At 44.4% G+C, this 22,164-nt stretch overlaps 1 protein-coding gene and 1 pseudogene across 1 annotated transcript; both read right to left on the bottom strand.

Annotated features, from left to right (window-relative positions):
* Nucleotides 1-34: 34 nt before the first annotated feature.
* On the bottom strand, nucleotides 35-7,195 carry LOC127755205 (uncharacterized). The gene is made up of 3 exons (XM_052280863.1): nucleotides 6,529-7,195; nucleotides 1,639-2,276; nucleotides 35-1,083 (listed from the first exon to the last, which is right to left on the bottom strand). Exons 1-3 carry the CDS (start codon nucleotides 7,193-7,195, stop codon nucleotides 298-300), a joined length of 2,091 nt encoding a protein of 696 aa, XP_052136823.1. The 3' UTR covers nucleotides 35-297.
* Nucleotides 7,196-12,179: 4,984 nt separating this feature from the next.
* Nucleotides 12,180-16,117, bottom strand: LOC127753866 (uncharacterized; annotated as a pseudogene).
* Between the last annotated feature and the right edge of the window lie 6,047 nt (nucleotides 16,118-22,164).

Here is a 22,164-nt window from a genome sequence, read left to right as displayed (position 1 = left end):
CCGACACCAGTGCCTGGCCATCAAATTTCTTTGTTCCATGTAATAAGGGCAATTACATATATCCCAGCCGGAGTTGTATTGACAATCGACACTTTCTTTTTCCAATTTTCCTTAAAAACACACACATGCATGCACTGTAACGATTATTAAAATTCTTAATAAAAGTGCACTGGCATATGTGTTTTTTTAGGAAAACATTGGCATATATGTTGACTACGGAAGAAGTTCAGATTTGAACCCTAACGCTTGAAGTCATGCACCATCTAATATGATATCACATCAGAGATGTTCACCGCATCATATTAACTTTCTGTGGACGTATCTCATAATCACTGGTGCTAGCCTCCAAACAAAGAACAGAACGCACAGCGGAGTGCAAAGGGGCCCACCGAAGATGACCAAGTAGACAAGATTGGACTTCACCAGGTCGACGGCGATGGGGACCCCAATCTTCGCGAGCACCGTGATCCCCATCCTCCTCTGCAGCACGTACGCGCAGATCAGCATCCGCACCACCTCCCTGTTCCTGAACAGCAGCGTGCCGGCGGTGAAGACGCAGACGCCCACCGCCGTGGCGCGGGACACCGGGGCCAGCACCAGGTACACCCCGAGCGCGAAGGCCACCAGCAAGCTCCTCGTCGACTTGCGCATCCACGACAGGGAGTGCTTGAAGTACCTGTGCCGGATCTTCCAGTCCACCGCCGCCGTCCCGGCGTAGATCAGGCTGAACGTGGCTACCATGGAGCAGGTGAAGGCCACCGTCACGGCGTACATGAACGCGTCGAAGGCGTACCTCCCCGACAGCGCCGGAGAGCCCGCGACGACGACGACGTTGCCACGGCCATTGTTATTATTACCATCGCCAGCCGCGTAGCCACCGGGCGGCGAGAAAGCCGCCGCGAACGCGACAGTGGCGACGAGGACGGAGCCAACGCCCAGGATCTGCGTCGACTCCGTCATTTTCTTGGACTCGGCGATCTCGTCTAGCTTGGGTACGTACTGCTGCTGGAAGTGATCGCGCCGGATGTTGCCGCTGAGGGCTTTCGCTACCACCAGGGACCAAAGTATCCACGTTCGTGCGTTCTGCATCAACAAATTACTAAATTAGATGCAAAATCATCTCTAATTAAAGGGACTTACTATGTTTCAGTTGATTGGTTATATATGAGTTGGTTTAGAGACTAGAGATGTCTATAACAAGGGTAATTTTAATATATCTGAGAAGGTACTAAGAGGTATCATATTTCTATGGTAAATTTGATACTTCAGGTACTAAGTAAGGTACTAAAATTTTGATATCTCAACTGTAAAATTCCCCCTATATAACAATTAAAAAAGAAAAAAAATATCCAAATACTCCTCTAAACTTTAGATAGAAATACTTCTACACCCTAAACTTTAAAAACAGATCTTTGCAAAACCATTCATATTACTCCCTAAGGTGGTTTTGTATAGTTATTTTTATCTAATTTTTATATAAATTGGATGAGTTTGATCACATGGCATACATATTGGACACACACATGTGTGTGTATGTATGTAGGTACAATGGTACATACGTATGTAGACAGCTCTATTAAATGGAGAGGCAAGTAACATTAGAATTTAGAAATTACCAATCAAGCGAAAGTGATTTACCGTTTTGTAGTTAAGCCCAGCGGGAATGGTACACCTTGAGAGGTCAGCCGGAGTGAGGCCGTCGTTGTTGGCAAGATCCAAGCAAACCCTGCGATTCCGCAGCAGGTAGCAGAACACGTTGAGGACACCGCTCGCGACCGCCAGGTGCAGCGCGGTGTTGCCGTCGTCGTCCTGCGCGTTGAGGATGGGCGTCGCCAGCTGAGAGCCGTCCCGCCTCCGCCTGTCGTCGGTGGCGAATCCCACGATCTCCTCCCTCCCCCGGTCGACGGCGACGTGGAGGAAGGTCCTCCCGCGGGCGTCGCGGAGGCCGGCGCACTCCGGGCACCTGTGGAGGAGGAGGGCCACGAGCTTGAGGTTTCCCATGGACGCGGCGACGTGTATGGGGTACTCGCCGTTGCTGTCCGGCCGGCAGGCTAAGGACGGGTCGGCTTTCAGGAGAACTTGGGTCGATGTCCGGCGGCGGCGGCGGCCATTGCGCGAGCACGGCCATCGCAAGGCGAGCCGCCGGAGGAGTGAGCTCTTCTCGAGCTCGATCTCTGGTCCCTCCGCTGAGGCTGCGAAATGGAGCGCTGTGCTGCCGGATGCGTCGGCTTCGCCGGAGAGACCATCGTTCCATTGCAGCATCTTTTCTGTCATTTCTTTATAATTTACAAAGCAAAGCTTAAGATAAACCAATATACAACACGGTAGCTATCAAACTATTGCTCAGCACTGTTTTTTTTTTTTTAAAAAAAGGCATAATTTTAAACTGTGATGTTTTAAGAATAATTTTTAAGTGTGATCTTAGCAATCGTAAAGGAGTGTTTATTCATCAGTTGATTGAATTTTCATAAACTGCCATTAGGAATGAAAACGTACGGCTCGGATACTGTGAAAGCTACCTCTACTATATTTGCTTTCATCTTTTTATTTAGAAACCGAAACGAATACTCTAAAATCCAGATATGAAAACGAAACCAATCGGAATACATATGGTCACCAATATTTATCGGATCACCATAAAAGCTTCATATGATGGGCCTCCGAAATCAACGGAGAAATATTACTTCTTGCATATCAAAGAATGGATCAATTTTTTTAAAAAGTACTCGATTTTGCTATAGATTTGTCATGTGATTTTTTTCTCTCAGATTTGTCGTTTTTTAGGCCGTTCCTTATGTGCCAAGATCCGTGCGTATATGTTGGGCTGGGAACCCGCATAGGGTTCAGTTGGGCCGCGTGTAACAGCGTCGGATGGTTAGAGTCGCTATTTTATTTTTATTTTTTGCTCTGAAAATTCGACATGCATGATGCTCTCTCTCCTCTCTCATTTGAAATTAAAATAAAAATAAAATACAAAGTTACAGTACTATATAACTAAAATTACAATTGTAAATTCAGTTGATATGACATGTAAGTGCACTACAATTTTGATAACAATGTTGTGTAAGTAAATATCTATTTGTTATTTTCTTTAAAATATAAAATTACAGTTCGATATAATTAAAATTACATTTGTAAATTCAGTTGATATAACATGTAGGTGCATTGTAATTTTGATAACAATATTGTGTAAGTAAATATCTATTTGTTATTTTCTTTAAAATATAAAATTACAATACTATATAACTAAAATTACATTTGTAAATTCAGTTAATATGACATGTTAGTGCATTGTAATTTTGATAAAATTGTTGTGTAAGTAAATACTCCCTCCGTCCCAAAATATAAGGGATTTTCAGTTTTTGCTTGCAACGTTCGACCACTCGTCTTATTCAAATTTCTTTTGCAAATATAAAAAACAAAAAGTTGTGCTTAAAGTACTATAGATAATAAAGTAAGTCACAAATAAAATAATTAATAATTTCAAAATTTTTTGAATAAGACGGGTGGTCAAACGTTACAAGCAAAAACTCAAAATCCCTTATATTATGGAATGGAGGGAGTATGTATTTTTTTTTTATTTTTCTTTGTAGTCCGTTGGATGTAAATCTAAGGGTAGAAAAATCTGGATGATTTTTTTAGAAATCACCCGACAAATGGATAGGCAATCCCAATAGTACTCTCTCCATTCCAAATTGATTTACATTAGATATGGCAATTTCCCCGACGGGGACCCGCCCCTACAAGGCCGGGGTCGGGGCTATATTTGGCCCCGCAGGTGCATCGGGGCAGGGGCCCGGAAATATGCGGGGACGGGGGCGGGTCTAGGTTCCCACCCGCGGGTGACCCATGGGGACCCGGAAATATTGTACATACGCAGATGGCCCATTAAAAATGTGGCCCAAACAAGCCCATGTTGTGAAATAACTTTTCCTAGAGAAAATTGCATATGTACCATCGCATAAAACTGGCTTCACAAAAATACCATAACTTAAATGGGCTTCGCTAAAATACCATCATCAACTGAGTACACTTCGCCACTTTACCATTTTCATCATTTCTTCCATTTTAAGTTTATTTTATCATCTTTGTATCTCTTTTTGACTGAAATACCCCTAAGTCATCAACATTGAAGCACTTACGTGCAATGATCTGATCTGCAACGGACCAAGTTTATAATTTAGCCTATAATTCTCCTCCAACATTTAGCATATAATTTGAGAAATAAAATAAAATAAATTAATCAACTCTGTCCAATCGCAACTGATTTATTCAAATATTTGAATCTGAGTTGTAGATGTAATTGATTAATTTAATTTAATTTATTTCTCGAATTAAATGCTAAATGTTGGAGGATAATTTATATGCTAAATTATAAACTTGGTCGGTACGTTGCAGATCAGATCCATTTCAAGTTGGGAGTGAAGTGCTTCAACGTTGCTGACCTAGGTGTATTTCAGTCAAAAAGAGATGCAAAGATGATAAAATGAATTTAAAATGAAAGAAATAATGAAAATGGCAAAGTGGTGAAGTGTACTCAATTGAGAATAGTATTCTAGCGAAACCCATTTGAACGATGATATTTTTGCGAAACCAGTTTTATACAATGGTACATATGCAATTTTCTCCTTTTCCTATCCCGTCTTATCTACCCCAGCCATACATAGTCACAGAGCCACCCATCCAGATCGAGTCAATGACCTTTCAAAACAAAATAAAAAGAAAGATAGAGTCAATTAGTAGCGACTGCATCAGCGCTACCGCAATCGTTGCAAGCGATAGTGACTCCGCACGGCTGCTGCTCCTCGTCAGCTCCCTGCAAGGCTGCGCTCGTCAGCCCAGGCCGGCTGCTGCACCTTCGTCTTGGCCGCGGGTCACCGGCCGCTGCACTTTCGCTGCATCTCTGGCTGCTGCAACTCCGCCGCGTCGCCGGCTGTTGTGCCTTCGTCGCATGTCGTCGGCTGCTTCGCCTTTGTCTTCGTCGCGCGTAGCCGGCTTCTGCACCTCCGCCAAATCTCCGCGACACTGGCCTCCTCGATAAGCCACCGCATCTTGGCTGCTACAGTTCTGGTTTGTCCTCTTTCTCTACAGCTTGCGGGGCCCCGGTGGGGGTCGGGGGCGGGGAAGCTTTTCACCCGAAGATGGTACCGGGGCCAGGGACGGGGGATAAAATCGGGGGTTAGGGGCAAGACCGTTCCTGTCCAACCCAGTCCCACCCCGCCCCATTGCCATCCCTAATCTACATATAGTTTTTTTTGTTATTCCTAAATGATCTATATATTTGTGTTTATTCATTAAGTCTATTTGTTATTTGTGCATTGGAGTAAATGGACATTGATGTATGCATCTATGCACGCAAGTATTTATAATCCACATGCAATATCTTGATTTGCTATTGGCTAGAAAATAGCGAGAATGGTGCATGCATCGAGTTGTTGCTAGAGTAAATATAGTATGAGAGAGATATTAGCTTTTTTTTGGTCTTGGTAATGGAGGGAGTAGCAACTTGCTTTAGTTTTTTCGCAATTCACTTCCTTAATTATTCACATGTATATTCTTTATTGGAAAAAAGAGGTTAAAAATAAATAAACTATATTTTTCCCTTCTTTCTTATGCACAGCCTCCCCATTTTATCTTCCTAGTGTTGGTGTTCGTCTACCACTCTCTAGACATGGCTCAGGGAAAAGCTGGTCAATAGTTTAGAAACTCCTCAATTTTGTATTAGTATTCTTACTACGAGTAAACAAAGCTGATGCATCTTTTTGGTGTTAATCACTAATGTCGGTATCCTAAAGTTACTTACTCCCTCCGTCTTATAATTATAATATAGCAATCTAGTACCGGATGTGACACTTCATAATATAACGAATTTGAAGTACAGTAAACATGTCTGGATTCGTTGTACTATGAAATGTCTCGTCCGGTATTATGTTGCAATATTATGGGACAGGGGGAGTACTTCCATGGCGATATTAAATAAGCACGCAGCTTGTTAAGTTAAGCATACCTATTTTTGTGATTAAATTAAGCATATAATCAGTTTGCTAGCTGAGAGATTGCTTTGTTTTTTTTTTCTAAATTGAATGCTTACATCCAGTTAGATACATTAATTAGATTATAACTAATTAAATTATTGTTCTTAGTGCCATTTTAAAAGATTATGAACTATTTCTTTCTATAATCTATAAATTAACTATAAAAATAGGAGAGAAACAAACTTTGCATCCAATTATTGGTTGTTTGTTGAATCAGTAATGATTATTAAAGTTATAGTCATAGTTTCAACTACAACTCACCCTGATTTGTGCTTTACATAGAAAGAAAGGGAATCCAGAGTAATTTTGTCATTTTTCAAAAAAAAAAGCTAACACTACTCTTGAGTGACGTGGATGGCATAGATGAACGAAAATTCTTTTTGATGGCATATACATGAACTGCTAATTTACGATGGCATATAATAAAACCTGTGAACTTTAGGTGGCATATGAGGAATTTTCTAAAAAAAAAAAAAAGTGTAGGAGTACGTACCTGCACCGCGTAGGACAGCAGCGTGCAGGGCAGTTTGGCCGGCCGGTCCTGCATACGAGAGCTCGTCCCCTTGCTGATGCAGAGCCTCTGCGATGTGGTCGTGGCCCAGTGAGACCGCCAGGTACAACGGCGACATCCCGTCGCCGCCGGGAAGACGGGCAAGCCGGGGATGCACCGAAATCAGATGGTCGACGAGCTGCTTGTCGCCGAGCCTGACCGCGTCGTGCAGGGCCGTCTCCCGCCGGCCGTTCTGCCTCTCCATCACTTCGTCCACCCTGCCCGCGCTGCCGGCGAGCTCCTCCTCCCTGGCCATGTCGAGGAGGCACCTGACCATCGCCGCGTTGCCCGCCCTGGCGGCGCAGTGCAGCGGCGTGTCGCCCCTCGCGTTGGGGCGGTCCAGGAGGCGCGCGGCGTGGCTGTAGATGGTGCGCGCGCAGCGCAGGGACCCTTCGCCGTCGCCGGAGGCCGCCACCACGTGTAGCGCGGAGTCTCCCTGTGGTGTCGTCGCCGCGTCCAGGAGGAGCGGCGATTGTTGCCCGGAGCCGACGTCGATGGCAACTTGCTGGTTTGGCGTCGCGGCGGCGGCGGCGGCGGCGCCCAGAAGTAGAGCCTCAAGCACCGCGTAGTCGCCGCGGCCTGCGGCTCTGAGCAGCTTGGGATCCATCATATCATCACTACCGCGCCTGATGAATCAAACTTGGGATTTAGACCCGTTTGGTATCTTGCAACTACTTACAATTAACATTTCAGATGCTTAGTCAGATGCTTGCCATCGACGTGCTGAAGCGGTTAGCACTAGTTGACTAATTAAACATGGTTAAGCACTATGCACTCATGCGTGTGCAAAAAACCATGGACGTACGAACCCGCGCGCGATCACCACCTGTCTTGCATTGCATCCCGTGTGCCGAGTGCGACCGGAAACTCTTTATGCTGCACTACCTCTAATTTTAAATGTACAATGTTGCTACCGTTTTAACGTACCTAGTATGGTTTACTATTCATTATTCAAAAAAGATTATATAAATATAAGTACAGAAATGTAAAACAAACTTCAAATATCTTTTACAATTAAAATATGTCACGTCAACATCAACATAAATGGTACTTTCATGATCTTTTAATATGATAAATAATAAAATGTACGTCTAGGAGTCAAAGTTGTATAAAAAAAATAAATAAAAGGAAAAACACGAATTACCCATTAGACTATCGCAGTCGACCGGATTAACCCTAAACCCAAAAACCAGACATCATTCGCCCCCAACTATATAAATCGGATAAATAACCCCTCACCCCCTCACCCCCTCCCCCCGGCGGTTAATCCGCGATGATTTTGGTTCTAAATACTATTAAAACAATCGTTGGGGTCCACTGTAAGATCTCTCCCCTCCCACCTCTCTGCACCACCAGCGCAACCACCACCACCACACGCCACGGCTGTCGATGATGCTGCCCCGTCTCCAACCATTCCCTCCTCCTCATCCTCACCCACCACCGGAGATTACCCCACTGGAGAAGCCGACACCGCGGATGACGAGGGCCGCCCCTACATCTCTTCACGAGACGACCTTCCATGCCGAGCCGAGCTCCTCCTCAGCCTCCGGCGCCAGCGCATACATGAGGAGAGTCGTAGTCTCTGCGGCACCAACGAGGGAGGCGAAGGTCGCTCGGGCGGCCAACGACGGAGGCGGAGGCACGTGGCACATTGCTTGGGCAGCTGGCGGCGGAAGAGGTCGCTCAGGCGGCCAGCGGTGGAAGCGGAGGTCGCGCGGGTGCCGATGGGGGGAGGCGGAGGTTGCTTGGGCATTGACGACGGAGATAGGGGCGCGTCGCCATCCCTGGCTTCGGCACCCCCAGTTGGCTCCGCTCTTGCCTGCCGCCATCCTCGGCTCCCCCTCCGTTGCCTAGACCCAACTGCATTCGCTCACCGTCGTTCTCTGATGGAGGTGAGGGGAGGAAGAAGAGAGAGAGGGGACCGGGGAAAGGGATAGAGTAGAGAGATAGAGACGAATGAGAAACTGATAGGTGGGGCCCTCCAATTTTTTTAAAGAAATACTGATTGGACTATCACACATATGCCACGTAGGACCAAAACCACCGCGGATTGAGCTAGGGTTATTTGTCAGGTTTGCATAGTTGGGGGTGAAGGATGTCTGGTTTTCGAGTTAAATAGAGTAATTCGTACTGTCGCGATGGTTCAGGTGGGTAATTCGTACTTTTTCCAAAATGAAAAGGGTAAGTTTTACTCCCTCCATCCTAAAATAGCCGCTTAGCGCTAGTGATTTAAATTAGAAATGGTCCAAATTACCACCACATTTTTTTGTGAAAATTAAAATTATTCGCTGAATTAACACACCAAATATTTCACACCAAAACTCTTCAAAACACGAATTATACCGTTACTCAATCCGAAGCTTTTTTTTTCCCACCAAAAAATATTTTTAAAATCGATTGGATCTACCTGTCAGTACTTTTCCTCTCTTCCCTTCTTTCCTAGGTTCGACCTCGGCAGAAGAAAACAACGACAACATGAGATGTGGAGGTGTGACGGTGGAGACCATGGAGCTGAGCACCGACTTGGCACTAAGAGGAAGGCTAATAATATAACCGACCTGATGGCTATAAGGTTTTTTTAATTTTCTCTTAGCCTACCCATATAATAGTTAGCTCTTTACAATTAATACATGGTCTACTTGTCTCTTTTACAGAGTTTTTTGGTTATTGTGTCCAAGCCGGCTGTAAGTTTACAGCCCGCTTCTCCTCTCTCTCCTCTCTTCTCTCTTCCACCTAAGCATTTAGCCGGCTTATAGCCTGCAAGTTATCCTTGCTCTAATGTGGAGGCACAACAACATGAGATCTGCTCGCGGCTACCTCCATCTCTTCCCCTATTAAGATGGGGTAGCAGAACTTGGGGAACGGGAGAGCCTCGAGCTCTATGTGGGTCCACCATCTCCTCGAGCTCTACGTTGGTCCGCCACTGCCTCAAGCTTTGCTTCGGCCAATGTCAATCACCTAACCAAGCTTGAGGAGACAATGGCTGGACAAGCAATGGTGTCCACCACCGCTATCAGTCACCGAGATGAGGAACCTAGATAGAGAAAAGGGACGAGAAGAGCTTGAGTTCTACCGTCAGCGTCCTATATATTTAGTGTTCGCCTAGACCATGGTTTAGACAGTCTAGACCACGTCTAGACGCAAGACTGCAGATTTTCATCTCGTTTAGGGCCTAAACTGTGCCCTAGACCATTTTCTTGTCTAGGTCATGGGGAGCCATGGTCTAGACCATGTAACATATATAAGCGAGCTTGAGCTTCGCCACTAGTCTTTGCTTCTAGTGTCCACCCCCCCCCCCCCCCCTCGCGCTTCCTGAGCAAGCTCGAGCTCCAACGTTGGTCACTTGGTCACTGCCTATAGGGCCCTCTGTAAAGGGGGAGCTTGATCACCCAAAAAAGAGATATGACATGTAAGCCCTACAATTTCTTTTATTTTTTTTTGTGCTCCAACATCCGGTTTTTAGTTTAGGTAGACGTAATTCGGACTTTTTTCTTTCAAATTTATCCTAAAATATAATGGATCCCAAAATATAGCAACTTTAGCATTTCAAATTTATCCCAAAATATAACTAACTTCTCTACCAATCATAACCCTCTCATTTAATTTCTCTACCTACTTTCACAACCAACCACAACTCTCAATCATTCAATTTCACCTACCTCCATAATACACGCATGCAACTTTCAAACTTCTTATATTTAGGAACATATGTATTGCCTTGCATGACAACTCATTGTGTGTGTTTTGAAAAGACTCTTGTTGCTTTCCACCATGCTAGTGTGAAAATCTAACTTTTGGATATGGCTATCGTACCACGATTTTGCAACAAGACAACATGAGAGAAATCCATAATAAATGCGATGGACATGCTCGGCCACCTGGCACCGCATCTGGCGGAGATGTGGGACCCCATGAAACACGTCTTCATGTTTAGGCTAGTAGGAACACCACGATAGCCCTCCCCGGGCCATCGAAAGTGTATTTAGATTCCTTGTGGAGTGGGCAAGGTGGGGTTTAAAAGTGCATCTAGTATATCAGAAAACTGCAGAATTTAGCAATAAACTTATCATAAAACTATAGGCTTTAGGCTAAGTATCGCAAAACTACATATTTAATAATAAAATTATCACAAACTACAAATTTTTTGGTCTAAATCCTTAGCACTAATGCTATGTTTGATTTATATATATAAGTTTTGTGATTAAAAGTTGATATAAAACTTATAGTTTTGTGATATTTTACCTAAATTTATAATTCCGGGATAAATTAAGTGCTACTCCTAAATAGGTAGTTTTGTAATTCATCATGTTAAATATGTAGTTTTGTGATAATTTGGCTAAAATGTATGTAGTTTTGTAAAATTTACTCATATGAATTTGAATACATATATGAAACACATGTATTCATGCATTAATCTATTCAAAATCTAAAACGTATTTGTAACAAATAGTTTATCTTTTTTTAATTGTTATAGACATCTTTAGTCTCTAGACTAACTTATATTTGGAATTGGAGGTGTAATAACCAATCAACTGAAAAATGGTAAGTCCCTTAGTCAGCTGAAACAACTCACAGGATGAGTTCCCGAGCAGAGAAGTGTACCAAGTACAGCCAGTGGGGAATAAAGTGCCCCGGGCTCAACCCACGTGGGGCCATGCCCGGGGAATGAACTGCCCATGAGCAGCCTACTAGGGGCCATGCAAACAGAGAAGTGCCCCGCGAGTAGATGGTGGTGGGTACTCATGGTGGTGGGTACTCTGGGTCCCATTTCTCCCACATACCCCTCTACTCTTTAAGTCCCAAAATAAACAAACATAATACAAAATATGATATATTTCAGTGCTATGAATCGTAATAAACATAGAATATGTTTGAGGTTTCTCTCATCCTTAGAAGTATGTACATAGCTACTCGAGTTTGGAAAATAAATTGGTTGAATTGAGAGGTTAGTTTATATTAATATTTTCTGCACAGAAACTTTATACCTGAATAATCTGTAATTATTTTTTGGGATGGAGGGAGTAGTAAGTTTGTAAGCAAAACATGTTACTAGTAACTTTCTACATCAGTGTAGAAAGTTCCTACATTGAAAATTTCTATGTAGAAAGTTTCTAAACGTTGAATGTTTATGCGGATAAAGGTTCTACAATGAAAGAATAATGTTCTGAATCCGGAATCAGACATTCGCATATTCATTTCATAGTGTTATAAAACCGGCCCGAAAACATCATCAAGAATCAAACGCGCAAGAAATATCATAGGACATCCAAATATGATGACGACACCGATGTATGATATTTGATAACGGAGTTCAATCGAAGCATATATCTCTGGGACACTGATTACAGACACTCCTCCTCCATCCAACATATTACAACGACCGGACATCGTCGGCAACCGCTCCTTCTCGCTATGCTAATTTGTCATGCGGTTATAATAGGTGTGCCACTCTATTTAGATAGAGCCTAGGATAGAGTCCAATTCTAACTCCAACTCTAACTTATACCTATTACAATTTTAAATTCTAAACTGTAACTGACTATGAATATATATTCGACACAAACTCTAACAGGTTAAACTATTACTCTGAAGTTTTATTGAAAAGGTAATGAACCAACCTTTCCATTTACATATCTTAGGAACGAGACATCCTCATGCACTAGCTTCCCAACGAAAACCAGAAGGCATAACGGAGGACACAGGGGTGCACCAAAGATAACCACGAAGATAAGGCTGGACTGCAGTTGGACGACGGCCATTGGGACACCAATCCTCGCCAGCACCATGATCCCCATCCTCTTGTGCAGCACGTACGCGCACATCAGCATCCGCAGCACCTCCCTGTTCCTGAGTGCCGGAGGCGCTCACCATGATGCCGATCGCCGTGGTGCGGGACACCGGGGCCAGCACCAGGTACACCCCGAGCGCGAAGGCCACCAGCAAGCTCCTCGTCGACTGCCGCATCCACGCCAGCGACCGCTCGAAGTACGCGCGGCGGAGCTTCCAGTCCACCGCCGCCGTGCTGGAGTACATCAGGCTAAACGTGGCGAGCATGGAGTAGGCGAAGGCTATCGCCACCGCGTACATGAACGCGTCGAAGGGGTACTGCCCCGCCAGCGCCGGCGCGCCGCCGCCGTCGCCGCCGTAGCCGCCCGGAGGGGAGAAGGCCACCGCGAACGTGACGGCGGCGACGAGGACGGCGCCGACGCCCAGCATCTGCGTCGACTCCGTCATCTTCTTTGACTCGGCGCTCTCGTCTTGCTTGGGGACATACTCCTCCTCGAAGTGATCGTTGCGCCGGAAGTTGCTGCCGAGTGCGTTGCTTTCTACCAGAGACCAGAGGATCCAAGTTCGTGCGCTCTGCATGAACAAAATTACTACAATCAGTACAGATATTGTATATATGTTGTTGAAAAAATAATCTCAACATGAATTAATTGAACCACATCACCTAGAAAACATTAGCAGCTGGATCTTTCTTGAGTTAAATCTGAATCGTCATTCATGTCTTTAGTTACGTTACTTTCATGCGACGGCGGCCCGCGGCGCACGGGAGGCGCGCGGGCAGCAGCGGCAGTGGCCGGGCGTGCGACAGTGGCCGCGGCAGCGGCCCACTGCGCACGGGAGTGGCGGGCGTGGCGCACGGGTTGAGTGGCGGCGGCGGCGGCAGGGGCAGGGCGACTCCAACTATGTGTTCGACATCAATCCCCAGCAACTCTCTCCTGGCCCCCGCGTCGCCCCCCGCATCGGGCGACTCGGGCGGCGGAACCCTAGCCGCCGCCGCTGCCCTTCCCCGCCCCTTCCTCTGCCTTGCCGTTGCCTGAGCGAGCGGCCGGCAAAGCCGGCGGCTCATGAGGACGGCGGCGACGGGGCTCGCGGCGGCCATCTCCCGAGCTCCTGGCGCGGGTGGACGCAAAGGCGGTGGCCGATCGGAGCGGCGCCGGCGTTGAGGCGCATGGCGGCGGATCCGGCGTCGCCACCACCGGATCTGGCGCGCTTGCAGCTGGATCCGGTCGCGGAGGCGCGGGCACGGCATCGGCGAGGCGTGGGCGCTGGCGGCCGCGACAGGCGGTGGCAAACGCGACGGTGGCACAGGCACGGGCGCCCGGGCGGCGGCGTTAGGCGTGACGGCGGAGCAGGCGCAGGCGGCCGCGGCAGGCTCGGAGGCGCAGCTACTGTGGCCGGCGGCTCGATGCCTGGCGGCGACGGCAGCGGTGCCCCCAGATCCACGCCTCTCGGCTGGATCTGGAGGATGGGAGCAGTCGGCGACGGTGTGGCGACGGCGGCGGCGGCAGTTGGCGACGGCGGTGGCAGCTGTGGTGGCTGCTGTGTCATCTGGCAAAGGCGGCGTGTGTGTTAGCGATGTCGTCGTGTGGGTGGTGGTATTTTTTTCTTTTCCTGCTTACGACTCTCCAGGGTTGTAATCTTGTATTTTTTTTTCCTGCTCTATCAATAAAATTTCGCACCGTCTTGTGCTAGTCGTTCAAAAAAAAAAAAACTATGGGTTCGACGAAATGCCTACCAAACGGGGCTAATATATGCCCTCTACCCCACCCCAACACTCCTAGAATCATAATCATTTTTCTCAATTAAAAGTGTATAAAATTATTTTGGTTTACTCTTTAACACGTTAGAAACGGTGAAGTGAAAATGTTCAAAAAACTAGTCTAGATTTACCGTTTTGTAGTAAAGCCCCGCAGGAACGGTACTCCTGGAGAGGTCAACCGGAGTGAGGCCGTCGTTGTTTGCAAGATCCAGGCGAACCTCGCGATTCCGCAGCAAGCACCAGAACGATCCCAGGTCCCCGGCCACGACCGCCAGGTTCAGGGCGGTGTTGCCGTCGTCGTCCTGCGCGTTGAGGATCGACGCCGCCACCGCCCGCTTGTCGTCGGCGGCGAATCCCACGACCTCCTGCCTGCCCCGGTCGGCGGCGACGTGGAGGAAAGTCCTCCCGCGGGCGTCGCGGAGGCCGGCGCACTCCGGGCAGCAGTGCTCGTCGAGGAGGAGGGCCACGAGCCTCAGGTTGCCGGCGGCGGCGGAGACGTGGATGGGGTACTCGCCGTCGCCGTCCGGGCGGAAGTGTAAGGAGGGGTCGGCCTCGAGGAGAAGCTGGGTGGGTGTCCGGCGGCCGTGGCTCGACGGCGAGCGGAGACAGCGGCGGAGGAGTGAACTACTGTCGGTCTCTGGGTTGTTCTCCGGTGAGGCTGCTGCGAAGTGGAGCGCTGTGCTGCCGGACGCGTCGGCTTCGCCGGCGAGCCCCTTGTTCCATTCCAGTATCTTTTCTGTCATTTCTTGGATTTATATTATGAGTAAATTTCACTGAACTAATAATTATATGATGAGAAAACATTATATTCATATATATACTTCCTCCATCCCAAAATAAGTGCAATCATAAGTTCTCATGTCCAACTTTGATCGTTCATCTTATTTAAAATTTATTTATGATTAGTATTTTTGTTATTATTAGATCATAAAATATAAATAGTAATTTATGCGTGACTTATTTTTTTTTAGTTCTTTTAAAAAAATTTAAATAAGATAGGCGATTAAAGTTGGATACGAAAACTCATAATTATGTTTATTTTAAGAAGCAATTTTACGATTCTTGAGAAGGTACCAAGAGGTACCATTTTTTCTATTGTAAATTTGGTATCTTTTGGTACTTAGGTATTATAAGATACCATCAGGTATAGATTTTAGACTAAATTTTTTTTACCTCTTCAAGAGCAGTAGAATTGAGACGGAGGAGTATCTTTGATTGATCGGTTATATCTTTGATTTATTAAACTTAATTACCTGCGCTGCGTAGGACAGCAGCGTGTAGGGCAGTTTGGCCGGCCGGTCCAGAATACGAGACCTCGTCGCCGCCTTGCTGGTGCAGGGCCTCCGCGATGCGGTCATGCCGCAAGGACACCGCAAGGTACAACGGCGACATCCCGCCGCCCGGCGCCGGAACACGGGCGAGCCGCGGGTGCACCGACATCAGGTGGCGGACGAGCTGCTCGTCGCCCAGCCTGACGGCGTCGTGGAGTGCTGTCTCCTGACGAGCGTTCCTCTTCTCCAGCACCTCGGCTACCCTTGAGCCGCCCGTGCCGCCGGCGAGCTCCTCCTCCTCCTGCCTGGCCATGTCGAGGAGGCACCCGACCATCGCCGCGTTGCCCGCCCTGGCGGCGCGGTGCAGCGGCGTGTCGCCGCCGCCGCCGCTCGCGCTGGGGCGGTCCAGGAGGCGCGCGGCGTGACGGTAGATCGCGCGCGCGCAGCGCAGGAACCCTTCGCCGTCGCCGGAGGCCGCCACCACGTGCAGCGCGGAGTCCCCCTGCGGCGTCGTCGCCGCCGCGTCCAGGAGGTGGGGCACCGGCGCCGCCTCAGGCGCTTGTTGCCCGGGGGCCGCGGCGGCGCCATGATGATGCACGACGACGACGTCGATGGCGACTTGGTTTGGCGCCGCGGCGGCGGCGGCGCCCAGAAGTAGAGCCTCGAGCCCCGCGAAGTCGCCGCAGCGTGCGGCTCTGAGCAGCCTGGGATCCATCGATCGACGTCACGCGCTGAAGTATGTACCACTCCGGAAATTGAAGACAGGTTTACTTAGGAGTAGCTGACTATACTCTGGATCAGATCGTCGATGAGAAAAGATTTGCAGGTCAATCCCAATGGTCGAGAGCATCCATCTTACCCAGATACGAAAAAACTGTGTTTAACCGTAATTAATTATAGGTTTTCACCTCAGTTTACTTCTTTTTTCTATTCTACGGCACATACCACACTCACACTCAGACCCCACGAATACGTCCCTAGCACATACTTTAAGAGACCGAAACCAGCTGTATATCATGTATCGATCACACTAAATTGCCATTAAAAACCCACCCATAGTGTGTAATATTATGGATATTAAGATTTGAAATTATGCACCAATGATTTCACTACTATATTACTTGTGTTTCTTTATAAGTGTATTTATTTTTATGGGTAAGAAGATGACGATGGTGGCGGGCAACTTCATCAAATGGGTAAGATGAAGAAGAGGACTACAGGACATTGCATCCAGCCGGTACTGTCTAAACCCGTTGGTACATGCAATTATCTTGAGTTACATATGTATATTGTCAGATATATTTTCTTATGGGGAATGTCAAACCGAGACACTACGCATTAATTAACCGAGCCTCTCCGCCCCCGTCTACGACGCACTCAATGTTAGGAATTTTTTTCCGAGTAAAATGTTCAGAGGTATCCATGCATGGAGTGTTTAAACTACTCCGTTTAGAGATTTTTTAAAAAAAAACTTTTTGAATTTTTTTTTAAAATAAACCCTTCCCAAACTTATTTTTAGAATCTAAACTTTTTATCACGCCAGCCGGACTGACATGGCAAAACAACACTGACACGCCACTCTGGCTAGCGTGGCAGCATTATTTGGTCATGCCGGTCTAGCTGGCGTAGCAGGATAAAGATGTCACATTTGCAATGTGTGGTGTGTCAATATTGTTTTGTCACGTCAGACGGGTTGGTATGCAAAAGGTTCAGATTCTGAAAATAAGTTTTGGTTGGGATTTTTTAAAAAAGATAAAAAAAACACAAGTACAAAAAATAAAAGAAAATTCCAATTTAGGACATGCCTGCAATTTAGACCCCACTTTAATACCCTTTATGAACCGAGTGAGAGGGTCCTCTACAGTATTGCTCACTGACATGTGGCCCTCACATATCCTCAGGCCCACATGTCAACGAGCAGTAATGTGTAGTACCTAGAAGATTTGAATTGTTATGAACCCTTGCAGACGCTATTCCTGTCCGTTTTGTAGTTTGTCACTAGCTGAATGCCTGAATTGATCTATTTTGTTGACTTTTTTTAAAAAAAATCACAACTATTTAGATGATATGTAAATAACAAGGGAATGTTCCTCAAGACTTTATAATCAGTTGGGCCAAAGGGCAGCGAAAAGGAAGTGAGCAGTAACCTTCCACCATTTATCAGGAATTTCAGAATTCGAGGGGTATTGATTTAAATCTTGATGACTCTGATTTTTCAGCTGAGGTTTTGAACGGATGGGACAGTAGGTTGATATCTTTAATGGCACGAAGATCCATAAGCCAAACGTTTGGAAATTCAAATCTTACTACTTAAAAAAAATTGATAACTTTTCATTAGTCTTACATAATTTTCGTCTATTTTGAGGAAAGGGTAGAGGAGATTGAGGGGAACCCATTTTTCCATCCAATTTGGAAAAAGAGAGCAAAGGGTTGGTGTAGGGATGAATACTGATAGGAAACGGACGGAAACTAGTTTTATCATATTCGTTTTCATATTTTTTTTCGGAATCGAAATCGGAATCGAAAATTCGAATACGGAAATGAAATCGAATATTATCGAATACAGATACGGAGCGAATACGAGACGGAACGAATACGGTGGCGAATATTTACTGGTATATAAAAAGCCCCTCAAATTGAGTTTCTTGATCAAGGAAGAGATATCACCTATTATTTTAGTTCAACATCTCCAATATTTATATCGTCAATTTTGTAGACGGTCTCACAACCGTATGCAAAAATCGATTTTCATGGTTGTTCCTCTAAGAGATCCATATGCAAATATGATTATCATTTTCAATTCTCAAGACCTTTTACTAGATGTATAACTTACTTGCCATTGTATAAATTGGAGATGTTATTTATTTTACTTTACATCTTCGAAACTTGCAACATTTGTTTTATGCTTTAAATGCTTTCAAATACAAATGTTATAAACTACAAAGTGGTAGATCCCGTTGAGCTCTACAACTTTGATATAGAACACATCTCCATCAGATGTTGTTTGAATTGTAGATCTGAGATTTTGTAAAAATTAATATGGTATATTATAATGAATATTTAGACCCTTAAATGATCTCAAATAATAAAATAGTCAATAAGAAAGTTGTAGATCTCATCGAGATCTACAATGTTGATATAAAGTTTGTCTTCATCCGACTCCGTATGAAAAAGTTATGTATATATACGTGTTTTTTCTAAAATTTTATCAATGTCTGCGGATATCCGAAAAAAATTCCAGAGTGCTTCCGACCGTTTTCCGATTCCGACGGATAGTACCCTTATTGTATTCGTTTTCGTTTCCGAGAAAAAAAATCCGAATTCGTTTCTGAATCCGAAAATTTCCGGATAATTTCGACCGAAATTATCCGAATCCGAAAAATAGTCCGGACGGAAGGAAACTATCCGAACAGTTTCATCCCTGGATAGGTGGGATTGGAAGGTGAGGCAGCGCGGGCTTTGCATGGGCACGGGGGTTCGGTCTGGAGGTTTAGGAAGAAGACTGTGGCACATGGGCCCTGGGCGACAGAGAGAGGAGAGACCGAGGAACGCTATCTAGACTTTTTTTTTTTCACCAAACGCTATCTAGACTTGCCTGCTGCTGCTGGGCCGAAGGGGAAAGGAAGAAAGCAAACAGGCCGATAAAAGGAGGAGAGAGATTAGACTTCACTGGAGAGGAGGTAAAGCCTGCTAGAGAGAGAGAGGGACGAAAAGCAGACTTTACTCGAATTGGTCCAAGACGAGACGATTTTAACTACTTTTTCATTTAAATTAATCACTGAAATGAACTTTGAATTTTCAAAAACACTTTCAATGTTCTAATAATTTCAAAGAAAAATCATGAAAATAGTTGGATACTCAACGTATTTTAAAAAATATTTATTTAGATCATTTAATGATTAATAATTGCTTAAATAATTACTGAAAAGTTCTTTGTATTGTTAAAATTAATAATTGAAAAATTTCAAAGAGTATAATTAATCATGGAGAATTTATTAATGATTAAACACAGCCATGTTTTAATTAGGAAATTATATTTCTCATATTAAACTTCACTTGTAAATTAATGAAACTTAATATAAATTTTGAAATAATTTATTAAATAATTTACAAAATCCCTTAAACTCAAATCAGGATGTGACAAAACACAAATCCTTGAAAAAGAGCACAACAACAAGCGGAACATATGAGTTGCATCCAAAACATAACACATGTGAAATCATGAAAAAACATATGTCATCTTCGGTGTCACCAATCAGTTGCGCTCTGCTTACTCTACCTTCGAAATGGAAGATGGCTCAGGTTTCTCTGCTCCAGACGACCGAATCTGCCAGCGATATTTTTCTTTTTTTTCTTCCCGTTACAACGTACGGGCACTTTTTCTAGTTAAAATTAAAGGGTTGTACAGAAAGAATTACTCATCGAAAGACCTCGCTTCCTGCATGAGACACTTGTCCTCACGAATCCCATAGCAACGACTTCTCTCGTGTCTCTTTATCAAATCTCCCATCTTCCTACTGTTATGGGCTCATGGCGACGGCAAGGGCATGAACACCCGCGTTCAGGTCTGAATTCGTAGCATCTCCGGCCATATGGCGAGGGTGCGGAGGCGTGCCTAGAAGCTGCTTCGAGCTCCTTCCATATTTTGATTAGCTATTGGTAGATACTTCCTTTTTCCTAAAATTTAAGGGATTCTATATTTTTTTCTAAGTTAAACTAAGGATCCAATTCTTTAATTTTGTTGAGAAGAGTATGAACATCTAACATAATCAAGGAAATAAATCATGAAAATATATTTCAAATGGATGTAATGATGCTCATTTATTGTAAATATTATTATTATTATTTTCCTTTTATTAGAAACACGGTATAAAAGTAGATGCTAACAATACACGTACGCTCGTATCTATGAACACGCACACGCGCATCTTACTTCTATAAGCACCTCCAAAAAATCGGACTGACATATATTTTAAGGTTGACAAAATCACCATGGGCACCTCGTTGGTAATGAGTACGTCGCCTACCACTAAAAAAATAATTAGTCGTAAATATGAGCATCCGTGTTAACTCTAGAACTTAAATTCGGACGAACTGGTTCCGCTATAAGAAACCTGGCTAGTTGCTTAGTTGTCTGACCAAACTTGAGACAACAACTTAGGACATAAATAGAATTAGAATTTTTATACTTTACTACTCCCTCCGTTCCATTATAAGTGCAGCCATAAGTTTCTGTACCCAACATTTGACTGTCCGTCTTATTTGATAATTTTATGAAAAAAATTTAAAAGTTAAGTCACACATAAAGTACTATTTATATTTTATCATCTAATAACAATAAAAATACTAATCATAAAAATATTTCAAATAAGATGAATGGTCAAAGTTGGACATTAAAACTTATAACTGTGCTTATTATGAGACGGAGGGAGTAGAACCAAGTGTGTATTCACTATAACAACCACATCCCGTGAATCCCGTGGCAAGGTCAACATCGCTACATGGCCGCATAGTTTGTTTTCTTGCCGCACGGTTTGGATGCACGGCTGCATAAGAAAGGTCAGAGCTGAGCAAATTAACCTTAGGACGCCAGTGACTTGTGATTACCGGTAAGCTTGCTCTGACCGTTTCCATTTCTTTTCCTTTCACTTTGTTTTTCTTTTCTTATCTTACGGAGCTTATTTAATGGTTGTGGCGTGAAAGAAAGTTTTTACTGTTAGTAATTAATGAGAATTATAGAAGCAGTCCAAAGAGGAGACTTTTATTTTTGTCTCACCCCAGAGCATATTAAGTCATGCCGATCTGAACTATCATATTTTTTTTAGACTTTTATTATTAACTAACTGTGACTTGCTTTTTAAACCCTGAATACTTCTACCTAGCTACCACATTTTCGGCCGAGGTATATACGATGATGTGTCCTATACATCTTAAATTATTAACAAAACTGACATGACTGACCAACTCTATTGTGATAAAATTCAGATTTCCAAATGTATTAGTCATTTGATTATAGAGCAGATTATTACCACAAATTGTGTATTTGATCATAGGGATAAATTAAACATTATGAGAAACAAACTTAATAAATAGTTTAAAATAAGTTATCTAAGCAGTTAATACTGCAGAAGAATTAATGCTTTTAGAGAGCAAATAATCTGTTTTTAATAATCCGACGAATAATCTGGAAAAAAAATAGGGATGCCTTTAGAGATGTGATTATGGTGAATGTGCTTTTGGAAAGAATGATGAACTAACTGTCCTCAAATAATCATGTCAGCTGGATTAATTGGAGTACTTTTAGTGTACTCCATTGTACAATCAAAATATAAATCATCACACATGACATCCCACCTCAGTTTTGTCCAGTACCGAAACCTAAAATGCGTTGCAACAAATTAAAGTATAAAGTACATGCAATGCCAATGCATATGTCGTATAGGAGTGCATGAAACAGATCCAATTGTGAATGCAACTGCTGCACTTTCTTTCTTCCCTCTGATCTATAGATCAAATTTTGTTCACATACACATATAGATCAAATTTAATCTTGCAAGTGAAAGTACACATGGCATAATAAAGTATGTTGAGAAACGCTCAGGGGTCTTCCGGCTAACTCCACAAGACGTGTTGGGCTAGACGATTTGGGTTCGAAGTCTCACCCCTTGTAATTATTTGATATTAGATCATTCCCTAATATTCGTATCATAATAATGTACTACCTCCGTTTCAGGTTATAAGACTTTCTAGTATTGCCCACAT

This window comes from Oryza glaberrima, chromosome 11, assembly GCF_000147395.1.
Source record: "Oryza glaberrima chromosome 11, OglaRS2, whole genome shotgun sequence".
Lineage (NCBI taxonomy): Eukaryota > Viridiplantae > Streptophyta > Magnoliopsida > Poales > Poaceae > Oryza > Oryza glaberrima.
This window is presented reverse-complemented; position numbering and strand designations above follow the sequence as displayed.